Source organism: Gastrolobium bilobum, unplaced genomic scaffold (genome assembly GCF_033153095.1).
Source record: "Gastrolobium bilobum isolate Gb01-03AN ecotype WA unplaced genomic scaffold, APGP_CSIRO_Gbil_v1 utg34045, whole genome shotgun sequence".
NCBI lineage: Eukaryota > Viridiplantae > Streptophyta > Magnoliopsida > Fabales > Fabaceae > Gastrolobium > Gastrolobium bilobum.
The window spans coordinates 94,269-106,549 of NW_026896567.1; the positions used below are offsets into that span (position 1 = coordinate 94,269).

The 12,281-nt window shown below is 34.3% G+C and overlaps 1 protein-coding gene across 1 annotated transcript; it reads left to right on the top strand.

Annotated features, from left to right (window-relative positions):
- Window positions 1–1,717: 1,717 nt before the first annotated feature.
- Window positions 1,718–11,601, top strand: LOC133300614 (F-box protein At3g54460). The gene is made up of 9 exons (XM_061500194.1): window positions 1,718–2,148; window positions 6,300–8,891; window positions 8,982–9,189; window positions 9,298–9,576; window positions 9,705–9,764; window positions 9,857–9,987; window positions 10,344–10,458; window positions 10,593–10,746; window positions 11,254–11,601. The coding sequence occupies exons 1-9, from the start codon at window positions 1,718–1,720 to the stop codon at window positions 11,259–11,261; spliced, it is 3,978 nt and encodes a 1,325-aa protein (XP_061356178.1). The 3' UTR covers window positions 11,262–11,601.
- The last annotated feature ends 680 nt before the right edge of the window (window positions 11,602–12,281 follow it).

The window sequence follows — 12,281 nt, forward strand, 5'->3', positions numbered from 1 at the left end:
AATCTTTTGATGAGTTAACACATGTAAGACATTGTTATTTTAAATTGGTTACAAATTATAAAATTTGGAAACAAAAATTAATATTTTAACTATATAATTAATTCAAAGACTTACTTAATAGAAACAATCATAAAAATAGTAAACATTTTTAATTTATTATTATAGTTGAAATTGGTATTGGGCGTTAGACGTATGTGAAACAATTGTTTAAAGAGAAATTATGTTTTGAGTACATAAGGATACAAATTTTACATTGTAGAGTATAAAATTTAAATGAAATAGTTTCGTTGAAAGAAAGAACAAATCATGCAAATTCTTGAGTGGAATGTTGTTTGCAAAAGAACAAAATTATCTGAATTATGTGGTTTCTCAATTGTCCGTTGCCTACACAGCTGAAGCTTTCTATCAAATCTTGCTTGTTTTGAGTCAGAAGTCGAAGATGCCATTTTAATCTTGGAGGAAGTTGCAATTTGGATGACAGAAAGGAATATTGAATAAATATTGCGTGGGAGATATATTGAAGAGTGAGAATAAGTAGATGAGACACATGATTATTGGTAGTGAGTAATTTTTGGTTAGGATTTTGGATGGAGCAAAATAAGAAAAATGTCTCATTTAAATAAAAAAGAGAAACTAAATATGATAGCTAATCAACCCCCTTAATTAGCACCTCATCACTTCCCAATCATATTGGGTAATTTCATTTCTTTTATCCCATTAATCCTATTGATTGGTTTTCCTAATTTTAACCAATAAATCTAATTAATTAGTTTCCTTAATTTGAGTCAATCAAACTAATTATTTGATTTCCTTAATTTTTTTATTGTCATCAAATCTAATTTCATGACTATAGTTAAATTTAAATTTAAAAATTTAAAATGTAAATTAATTTTATTAAATTGTGTGTGACTAATATAATTTAATTTTTTTTAAAAACTTGATTAAGATGAAAAATTTACACTCTTTAAAAAAATTCAAATCATTGTATAAATTATATGTGACAACTTTTCACAAATGACTCTGAATTATATATATATATATATATATATATATATATATATATATATATATATATATATATATATATATATATATATAATAAGGGAAAAATATTTCTTTAGTAATTGGAGATAAAATTATTTTTAATTAGATCAAAATAACGTCGTTTTGAGTTATAAAATTAAAAAATTATAGATAAAGACTAATATAATCCTGCAATACATTAGAGTTATGAAAATACCTTGATATCCATTCAAAACAATATCATTTTAAACTCACCATAAATAATTTATGTTCATTGACCACCGTAGAGAAATTTTTACTCATATAACAAATAAGTAAGATTAAACTAAATTTTAAAAATTAGATAAGTGGGGAAATTAGTTAACAGCCGCCGCGCTTACTTGAACAACAAACGCAACTACAACAGCGTCGTTTTATACTTTCATTATTGAATTAAATAGTGATATTTTTTATTTATTTTTGAATACAAATAGTGATATTTTCCTCCCCTTCATAAACAGTCATATTTATTTAATCAATCTACCGGCGTCTCTCGCAGGATTGGACCCCATATATGCTCCTTAATCTTATTCCTATTCTTCTTCCTTCATCTCTTATTTATTTTTATTTGGTGAAAATATTCTTCAGTTTATTCTCTTTTCGCATCGCATTCCTCCGTTTCGTTCCCGCGATTCTCTTAGGTTCCGGTCCGGTAATGTCCACCCACGATTCCTTCTCGGATCACAAGCTCTGCGGTTTCCTCTGTGCGGTTCTCACAGTTACTCAGCCGCAGCGCGAGAATACCTCAGGTTTCAATGAACGCTGCGAAATCTACGGCGAGGGCGCTGCTGAGGTCGGGTTCCGGTCCCTGGGCGGCGTCGTTTTGGGTACGGTAGAATGTGGGAGCTCGAAGGTGAGGAGGATGAAGAAGATTGGGATGGTGAATGGGAGTGTGAGCGTTGTTCATCAGCTTCACGCTTTGGTTAGCCGCAATTGCATGAAGATTGATGCTCGAGTGGTGTTGGTTGAGCCTGATGTGGCTAGGATGGTTGTGCTGGTTGATGTTTATGTCCCAATTCAGTTGTGGAGTGGCTGGCAGTTCCCGAAATCGGGTTCCGTCGCCGGTGCTGTTTTTCGCCATTTGAGGTTCGCTTCCGTCACTGTTATCTTTTACTTTAGATTTTGATGCTCATTGAAAATCTCATGCTACGATTTATATAGTGTATCCTCTCAAGTTTTATTTAACATTACGTAGTTATGTATGTGGGAGCATCCTAATTATTCATGAGCAAATTAATAATGATGAGAGATGAGAGAGAAAGAATATGGGGATAAGGAGTGACCAAATTATCACCATTGATTTTGATGCCCATTGAAAATCTCATGCTGTGAGAGAGAGAAAAATAGAAAAACAAATTTAATGAATTCTACATGGATAAGGGAGTCCATCCACTTATCTTTTATTTAATATGATCATGTCACGCGGAAAGTTCCTAATCATATATACGTGCAAATCAATGATGACGAGAGAGATGAGAGAAAAACAATATGGGGATAGAGAGTGACAAAATCATCACTGTTGATTTGTTCATGAATGGTTAGGATCGTCATGTTAAGATTCATTTCCCATAGATAATGATTGATCCTAATTGACATCTATAGTCCTCCACAAGGGTTGGGAACTCATTGCTACGTTTACTTAAATTATAACATATGAATTATTCTTATGTGTAGTGTGGAAACCAATAAATCTCAAGTCCATGTGTTATAATTTAAGTGGGTGTAGCATTAGAGTTCGCAATACTACAAGAGGACCGATGGTTTTCTCCACAAGCATTGTTGCTGAACACGCAAAGATTAGTCTAGGAACCATCTACTATCAATTGCGATTATCAAAATAATAAAATATTCAATAACTGTCATTAGGAATTCTAAACACCCTTTTATATGGTGTTGAGGAACCCTTATATGCAACTAAATAAAAAACAAAAAATTATGAAAATATGACTGAAATTAAAATAGAAAACCTAAATATCCAAAAATAACTCATGCAGGATGCATGCACATATTCGATTCCAAGGCAACTCTAGGTGCATCAAGCATAGTTACCTTTGTAAATAGAGTAAAAACCATAACGGTTAGTGATGAACTGTGTATTGTTATACTAGTAACCCATAGCAGAAAGTGTCGTGAGCCTGGTAACTTTGGTCACGTGGCATATGCGGAGTGGTGCAGTGTAAGTTACATACAGTGTAGCTAAGAATATGTTGATGCTTCTGATGTTGGTTTAATTGTAGGTATGGGTAGTGCAATTTGTCTTTGTTTTATTCCTGATTGCTTATTGGATTAGATGAATAGTATATTGTCACAGGGTGCCTATGAGGAGAATAAGTTGAAATTTTAAAGGAAAGAAATTGTGGGCCTGTGGCTATAAATGATGATTGGTGTTGTTTTATAAGTCAATTAACTTATCCTATGGATGTGTTTCATTGTTATTTATTTTTCATTGGGGGATAGAGAGTGACAAAATCATCACTGTTGATTTGTTCATGAATGGTTAGGATCGTCATGTTAAGATTCATTTCCCATAGATAATGATTGATCCTAATTGACATCTATAGTCCTCCACAAGGGTTGGGAACTCATTGCTACGTTTACTTAAATTATAACATATGAATTATTCTTATGTGTAGTGTGGAAACCAATAAATCTCAAGTCCATGTGTTATAATTTAAGTGGGTGTAGCATTAGAGTTCGCAATACTACAAGAGGACCGATGGTTTTCTCCACAAGCATTGTTGCTGAACACGCAAAGATTAGTCTAGGAACCATCTACTATCAATTGCGATTATCAAAATAATAAAATATTCAATAACTGTCATTAGGAATTCTAAACACCCTTTTATATGGTGTTGAGGAACCCTTATATGCAACTAAATAAAAAACAAAAAATTATGAAAATATGACTGAAATTAAAATAGAAAACCTAAATATCCAAAAATAACTCATGCAGGATGCATGCACATATTCGATTCCAAGGCAACTCTAGGTGCATCAAGCATAGTTACCATTGTAAATAGAGTAAAAACCATAACGGTTAGTGATGAACTGTGTATTGTTATACTAGTAACCCATAGCAGAAAGTGTCGTGAGCCTGGTAACTTTGGTCACGTGGCATATGCGGAGTGGTGCAGTGTAAGTTACATACAGTGTAGCTAAGAATATGTTGATGCTTCTGATGTTGGTTTAATTGTAGGTATGGGTAGTGCAATTTGTCTTTGTTTTATTCCTGATTGCTTATTGGATTAGATGAATAGTATATTGTCACAGGGTGCCTATGAGGAGAATAAGTTGAAATTTTAAAGGAAAGAAATTGTGGGCCTGTGGCTATAAATGATGATTGGTGTTGTTTTATAAGTCAATTAACTTATCCTATGGATGTGTTTCATTGTTATTTATTTTTCATTGGGGGATAGAGAGTGACAAAATCATCACTGTTGATTTGTTCATGAATGGTTAGGATCGTCATGTTAAGATTCATTTCCCATAGATAATGATTGATCCTAATTGACATCTATAGTCCTCCACAAGGGTTGGGAACTCATTGCTACGTTTACTTAAATTATAACATATGAATTATTCTTATGTGTAGTGTGGAAACCAATAAATCTCAAGTCCATGTGTTATAATTTAAGTGGGTGTAGCATTAGAGTTCGCAATACTACAAGAGGACCGATGGTTTTCTCCACAAGCATTGTTGCTGAACACGCAAAGATTAGTCTAGGAACCATCTACTATCAATTGCGATTATCAAAATAATAAAATATTCAATAACTGTCATTAGGAATTCTAAACACCCTTTTATATGGTGTTGAGGAACCCTTATATGCAACTAAATAAAAAACAAAAAATTATGAAAATATGACTGAAATTAAAATAGAAAACCTAAATATCCAAAAATAACTCATGCAGGATGCATGCACATATTCGATTCCAAGGCAACTCTAGGTGCATCAAGCATAGTTACCATTGTAAATAGAGTAAAAACCATAACGGTTAGTGATGAACTGTGTATTGTTATACTAGTAACCCATAGCAGAAAGTGTCGTGAGCCTGGTAACTTTGGTCACGTGGCATATGCGGAGTGGTGCAGTGTAAGTTACATACAGTGTAGCTAAGAATATGTTGATGCTTCTGATGTTGGTTTAATTGTAGGTATGGGTAGTGCAATTTGTCTTTGTTTTATTCCTGATTGCTTATTGGATTAGATGAATAGTATATTGTCACAGGGTGCCTATGAGGAGAATAAGTTGAAATTTTAAAGGAAAGAAATTGTGGGCCTGTGGCTATAAATGATGATTGGTGTTGTTTTATAAGTCAATTAACTTATCCTATGGATGTGTTTCATTGTTATTTATTTTTCATTGGGCGATATGATTAAGATTTTAATGACAGGGCAAATCAGGAAATGTTTTTTTTTGTGTGTCACTTATGTTTTATGTTTTAATGCCTCTGGAGAGTAGGTAGTCTTCATGGTGTCATGCTGCTCATGCATCTGTGATATTCAGAAAGCTATATTAACCATTTGGTAACAATCCGCAAGGAGTATGGCCAAACTAGGATTTTATGGAAGTTATTTTCATTTTATCTCTGATATTAAATTTGAAGTTTAAATGATTTGTTGGGATTCCGGGGGTAATGAGTTTTTGGCATATTAATTTTGAGATTTGTAGGTTTTTATTTATTTATTTATTTTTGATTTCCCGTATTGTCTTGAGACTTACATGTCAGATTTGTTTTTACACCATATCATATGGTTTTGATGGTCAAAGCATGAAACCTCAAACATAATTAATCCAATAAACTAATTGGGCTAAAAGGTCGTATGTTGGACTTGGGTCAACTGCAGATCGGCCATGATATGACCATATTGTTGTAATCTGAAGTGTAATGCGTAAAGATTATATATTGACAAGTTTACTGAGTTTATGTATGCTGATTTTCATGATATCAATTTTGTAGTCAAAGCTTTGGATGGAAGTTTCAAAAGTTTATGTATTTTACGAACCTGAAATTTGAATCTTAGGGAGTTTCACATTTACAAAATTAATCAATCAAAGTTAATATCTCTAATTTGGTCAAACTAGTGGTGCCCTGCCCTAGCTAGTCGCTCTCGAGTTATATTCTCACAAGTATTTTGTAATAATTTAAATCGACTGCTCTATTGCCTCTGTTTTTCTTCAATATTTATGTAATCTTGTCTGTCTTAGTTTTCTAACATCAAAAGGTCTATGCAGCTGTGATTGGGATGAGAGATGTTCAATGCTTTCTTGTCCAGACTATTGTAGGAAGACTCGCGTAGCAAATGAGAGCATTTGGGACCTTTCTGATTGTCATGTACTTGGTTGCAAGCTCCATTCCTGTGTGAGTGATTCTTCAAGGGAAAAGCTATTTGAACTTCATGAAATTTTTAAAACGGTACCTGGTGTAGGAAAACAGCAGAAGTTTAATAGTTCCAAGATAATACCTATGGATAACACTTGCAGATCTGGGATTTGGGAGATATCTGATGATATTTTAACTACAATTCTAGCTTTCTTGGGCCCAATGGACCTTGCTAGGGTTTCTGCAACATGTCATCATCTAAGATCCTTGGCTGCTTCAGTAATGCCTTGTACTAAGTTAAAGCTGTTTCCTCATCAGCAGGCAGCAGTTGAGTGGATGTTGCATCGTGAGCGAAATGCTGAAATTTTGCCACATCCTTTATATGTATCTCTCTCAACTGATGATGGCTTTAGTTTCCACATAAATACTGTATCTGGTAAAATAGTCACTGGGGAAGCTCCCACCATCAAAGATTTTCGTGGAGGAATGTTTTGTGATGAACCTGGCTTGGGTAAGACTGTAACAGCTCTTACTCTTATTGTGAAGACGCAAGGTACATTGCCAGATCCACCAGATGAGGCACAAGTAGTCTGGTGTCAACATAATGGTAACCATAAATGTGGCTATTATGAGATCAGTGGAAATAACATCTCTGGTTGTAGTATTTTGGGTAAGAGGGATGTGTGCCAAGATGGTAGTAGAAATAATGCGAACGATGATTACTCCTCCAAAAGAATCAGATTGGTGGATCCTGATCAGCAAATCACTAAACTTCATGGTTCATGTTCTGGGAAAGAAAAATCACCTGTCGATGCATGCTTTAAGGAATCTATGCCTGCAAATCGGTGCACTAGAAGCTTGAGTCGCATAAAGAGAAATCTACATTTCTCATATGAAGAAGAAGCTATGATTTTCAAAAAAAGAAAAGTTGGTGAAAGATCAATTAAAACAAAGCACACATCAGATGTTGCATCACATGTATCTCAAAACAAGCTAGTTGATACTTCAGATGGATGTGGACAAAGTTACAAGTGTCCTGGGAAGCCTAAAGATGACTGTTTGGAGTACCGTGATACATGGATTCAGTGTGATGCATGTCACAAGTGGCGTAAGCTTGCAGACAATAGCACGGCTAATTCTAGTGCGGCATGGTTTTGTAGTATGAACGCTGACCCTTTTTATCAAAGTTGTAATGTCCCAGAACAAAATTTTCAGAATAGCTGTAAGATAACTTACTTGCCAGGATTTCACTTGAAAGGAACTCCTGGGGGTGAGAAAGAAAATGTTTCATTTTTCACTAGTGTACTTAAGGAGCACTACTCATTGATAAATTCTCAGACAAAGAAGGCCCTGACTTGGTTGGCTAAAATTTCGACGGACAAGCTTGCAGGAATGGAAACAAATGGCATACAGGGTCCTATTTTAAACATTTGCACTAATGGATATTTTAATGCATTCCACAAAATATTTCAAGCATTTGGCCTTTTAAAGAAAGTAGAGAAAGGTGTATGCAGGTGGTACTACCCACAAAATCTTAACAATTTGACTTTTGATGTGGCTGCCCTTGGCTTGGCTCTTTGTGAGCCATTAGATTTTGTTAGGTTATACTTGTCAAGAGCAACCCTGGTAGTTGTTCCAGCAAACTTGGTTGATCATTGGAAAACACAAATAGAAAAGCATGTCAGACCTGGTCAATTACGGGTTTATGTTTGGACTGATCATCGGAAGCCATCTGCACACTGTCTCGCTTGGGATTATGATGTTGTCATCACTACATTTAGTCGTTTGAGTGCAGAGTGGAGCCCACATAAGAGGAGTGTTTTGATGCAAGTGCATTGGTTTAGGATAATTTTAGATGAAGGGCACACTCTTGGCTCAAGCCTGAATTTAACAAACAAGTTGCAAATGGCTATTTCATTGATGGCTTCGAATCGATGGATACTAACTGGAACTCCAACACCTAACACTCCTAACAGCCAACTTCCACATCTACAACCATTGCTAAGGTTCCTTCATGAGGAAGCTTATGGACTGAATCAAAAATCATGGGAAGCTGGCATGCTTAGGCCATTTGAAGCAGAGATGGAGGAAGGAAGATCTCGTCTATTGAATTTACTTCACAAATGTACAATTAGTGCAAGAAAAATAGATTTGCAGAGCATTCCACCGTGCATCAAGAAAGTTGTTTTTGTAGACTTCAATGAGGAGCACGCTAGAAGCTACAATGAATTAGTTCTCACTGTCCGTCGTAATATATTGATGGCTGATTGGAATGATCCTTCACATGTTGAGAGTCTACTGAATCCAAAACAGTGGAAATTTCGTGGTGCAACAACAAAAAATGTCAGGCTTTCATGTTGTGTTGCTGGACATATTAAAGTTACACATGCTGGAGAAGATATTCAAGAAACAATGGATATGTTAGTACAAAATGGTCTAGATCCTACTTCAGGAGAGTATACCTCCATAAGATATAATCTCCTATATGGTGGTTACTGTGTCAGGTAATATTTGGGCTTTGATCCTTTTGTGGCTTTAATTTTCTTCAAGTCATAGCTGCTTATCCTATTTTTTTTAATAAATAAATTGTGAAGGTGTAAGGAATGGTGCCGCCTTCCTCTCATTACACCATGTCGGCATCTGTTGTGCCTTGATTGTATTTCTATAGATAATACAAAGTGTACTTATCCTGGCTGCGGTAAATTATATGAGATGGAGAGTCCTCTTGCCCGACCAGAAAATCCTAACCCAAAGTGGCCTGTACCCAAAGATCTTATTGAGCTGCAACCTTCATATAAGCAGGCAGGGTTTTTAATGAGAACTCAGTTGGCATTCACTTGCATTCCTTTTTTTTTTTTTCTCTCTTGGCTAACAATCCTAAACATGCAATGATGATTGTTGAATGCACAGGATAAGTGGGATCCTGATTGGCAATCAACATCTAGTAGTAAAGTGTCCTATCTTGTCCAGAGGTTGAAAGCTTTGCAAGAATCCAACGAAGAGACGAGTTTCTATAGAGACAATAGCAATGATGAGATGCATAACGATAATAGTTTCCCTTTGCATATGAGAGATGCCAAATCATCATTCCAAGAATGTTCTATAAGAAGCACTGAATCCAATTTGAACCCTGAGAAAGTTCTGATATTTTCTCAATTTCTTGAGCATATAAATGTCATTGAACAGCAGGTGCTTTTTCTGTGCCACATTTTTGGGTGTGGTCTTTCGTGAATCCTTTCTATTTTTTATTTTTTTTAGCCATCTGCGAATCCTTTGGAAAATGATCAAACCATTAAATTGGATTTCTCTTTTGCCAGTTGGCTATTGCTGGTATCAAATATACTGGGATGTATAGCCCAATGCATTCCTGCAACAAGGTATAATGTTGGAAGTCCCATTTACTATTTTTGAAAATTTAAATTTACTTTTGGTTTCTGACTTTTGGTTTATTTGCTTTTCCCTTTTCCAGAAGAAGTCATTAGCCATGTTCCAGCATGATTCAAGTTGTATGGCACTTGTCATGGATGGAAGTGCTGCATTGGGTCTTGACTTGAGTTTTGTCACGCGTGTATTTTTAATGGAGCCAATTTGGGACAGAAGGTTAACGCATTAAACCAATCCATGGGTTATAAATTAAATCTTATTGCTTTTAAGGCTGAGGGGTAGATTGATTTTGATAATCTTAATTTTTTTCATTTTTAAAATTTTCTTGTTCAGTTGTAATCCTTGTAGAATTTTCTGCATTCTTGGCATAGAAAATATAAGTTTTTGGCATTCAGAATTTTGTAGCAATGGAAGCCTAATATGCATCATCTGTCAATACTGATGGTGTTGTTCAATAAAGTGATTTGCAAAAGATCTTCTATTTGCCCGATTTGCTGGATCCTTCTACATTGACTGAAATTGCCACTTTTTTCCAATTTAATTATCTTCTGACTTGGCTTAAACCTTGTCAGTATGGAGGAGCAAGTAATTAGTCGTGCCCATCGCATGGGTGCTTCGCGTCCCATCCACGTGGAAACATTAGCAATGCGCGGCACAATTGAAGAGCAAATGCTAGAATTTTTACAGGTGAATCCCTATAACTTGAACGTTATTACACCATCCTAAATGAGTTTAACAGATGATGACCTGTTTCCCGGAATGTTGTGATTTTGTTTTGTTTTTGCAATTAGTCATGCTTCAATTTCTTTATGTTTAAACAGGATGCTGATAAATGTAGAAGATTTCCAAGTAAAGATGTTGCCAAATCTGAAGATGATGGTGGAGGACGAGGATATCGATCATTGCATGATTTTGCTGAAAGCAGTTATCTACTGAAACTTAGATTTGTTTATACTAATTTGGAAACTCTCGAAGGTTTGTGCATAGCAGTTTTTCCCTAGCTCTGTTTTTTTTTTTTTTTTTGTGGAAACATAAATTTGAAGGAAAGTCAAATTACGTCTTATTTGGGAGATTAAATACAAATAGTTTTTATTGACTTTTACCTTAAAACTTCTTATGTGGAATTTTGGCCAAAATTAAAAACTAGAGAGGTTGAGTTCGGAAGTGATAAAGGTGATGAAATTCTACTATGATTTCTCTGTCATTGCTCGTAAGTAATTGTCAAATCAGTTAGTGGACTTTGGTTAAATGAAATATTGTATGTCAAACCAGTGGAAGCCCTTGCGGAAGCTTGTGGCATGCCCCGACCTTTGAGTATGATACTTTGTCCCCTCTCAACTTTTCCTTACCAAATTGTATGTTAGTTTTAAACTTGATTTAAGATAGGTACTTTGTACTTAAATGAGTACTTATTTTTTTCCTAATACCTTTTTGCATTGTTAAAGTTTTAAGTTATTATTTTATTTTTTTCTTTTACATCAGGCGTTTGATTGATCAACATAAAGTACAGACTGATTTGCTTTAAGCAAGTCTTATGGATATCCTTCAAGCAGTTTGAATGCCCTTGATTATGATTTTTGTTCTTGGATGTATACAAGTGCTCATCTAATGTAGCTGAGAGATTGATCGATTTGCATTTGAGGGTGGAAGCTAATTTTTTGTATAGCATTATGGAGCTATTTGCAGCATCACTTCGGTCTGCCAATGCTTACTGAAATAGTGCAAGGGTCCCTGAATATATCTTTTTTGTAAAGGATTAATCAAGTTAATTTGTGGTGACCCCCCAAAACAAATGTTGATACTATGCTTAAGTTTTCTACTTAAGACAACGTTAATTTCATTCTATGCAGCTAACTTGTAATATTGTTCCAGTCAGCATCACAACCACTGGATGCTTTATCCAAAGAGGTTTAATTACTCTTTAGTTTATTTGGTTATATTGCCGATTTAGTTTAAATAGGTTGAAATTGTGGCTGGAAAATATAAAACGGGATAATAGATAGAAGTATAAATATACAAGTGAAAAATAATAGGCTTAAAATCTTATAATATTATTCAGTGAAAGGTTCCAAAGCTTTAACTCTTAAAAGTTGAGAATAACAATATATTTTTATTTTATTTTTATATATTCACCGGTTGATCGTTATTGGTTTTTTAATTAGGCTGATTTGATCACTGTTGAATCTATTATAGAATCTATTATAGGGGATAATTCTTCCAAAATCATTTTCTTCATTGTCGGATCACTAGTTAAAGGGAATAAGTTTTTTTATCATTTGAACCAATAATTATTGGTAGATAACAATTTTATTTCTTTAACATTATACATAATTTTATTTTAATTTTTTATTTATATAGAAACAATATTAATTTTTAAAAAAATTATATTTGCAAGATTATGAAGAGAATAACAATTACCTTGATCATTAAAAAATAGAAAAATTGTGATGCCGTAATATTTAATTAGTTTTTTAAATCAAATATTTATGGTTAGTTTTTTTTTACTTAGT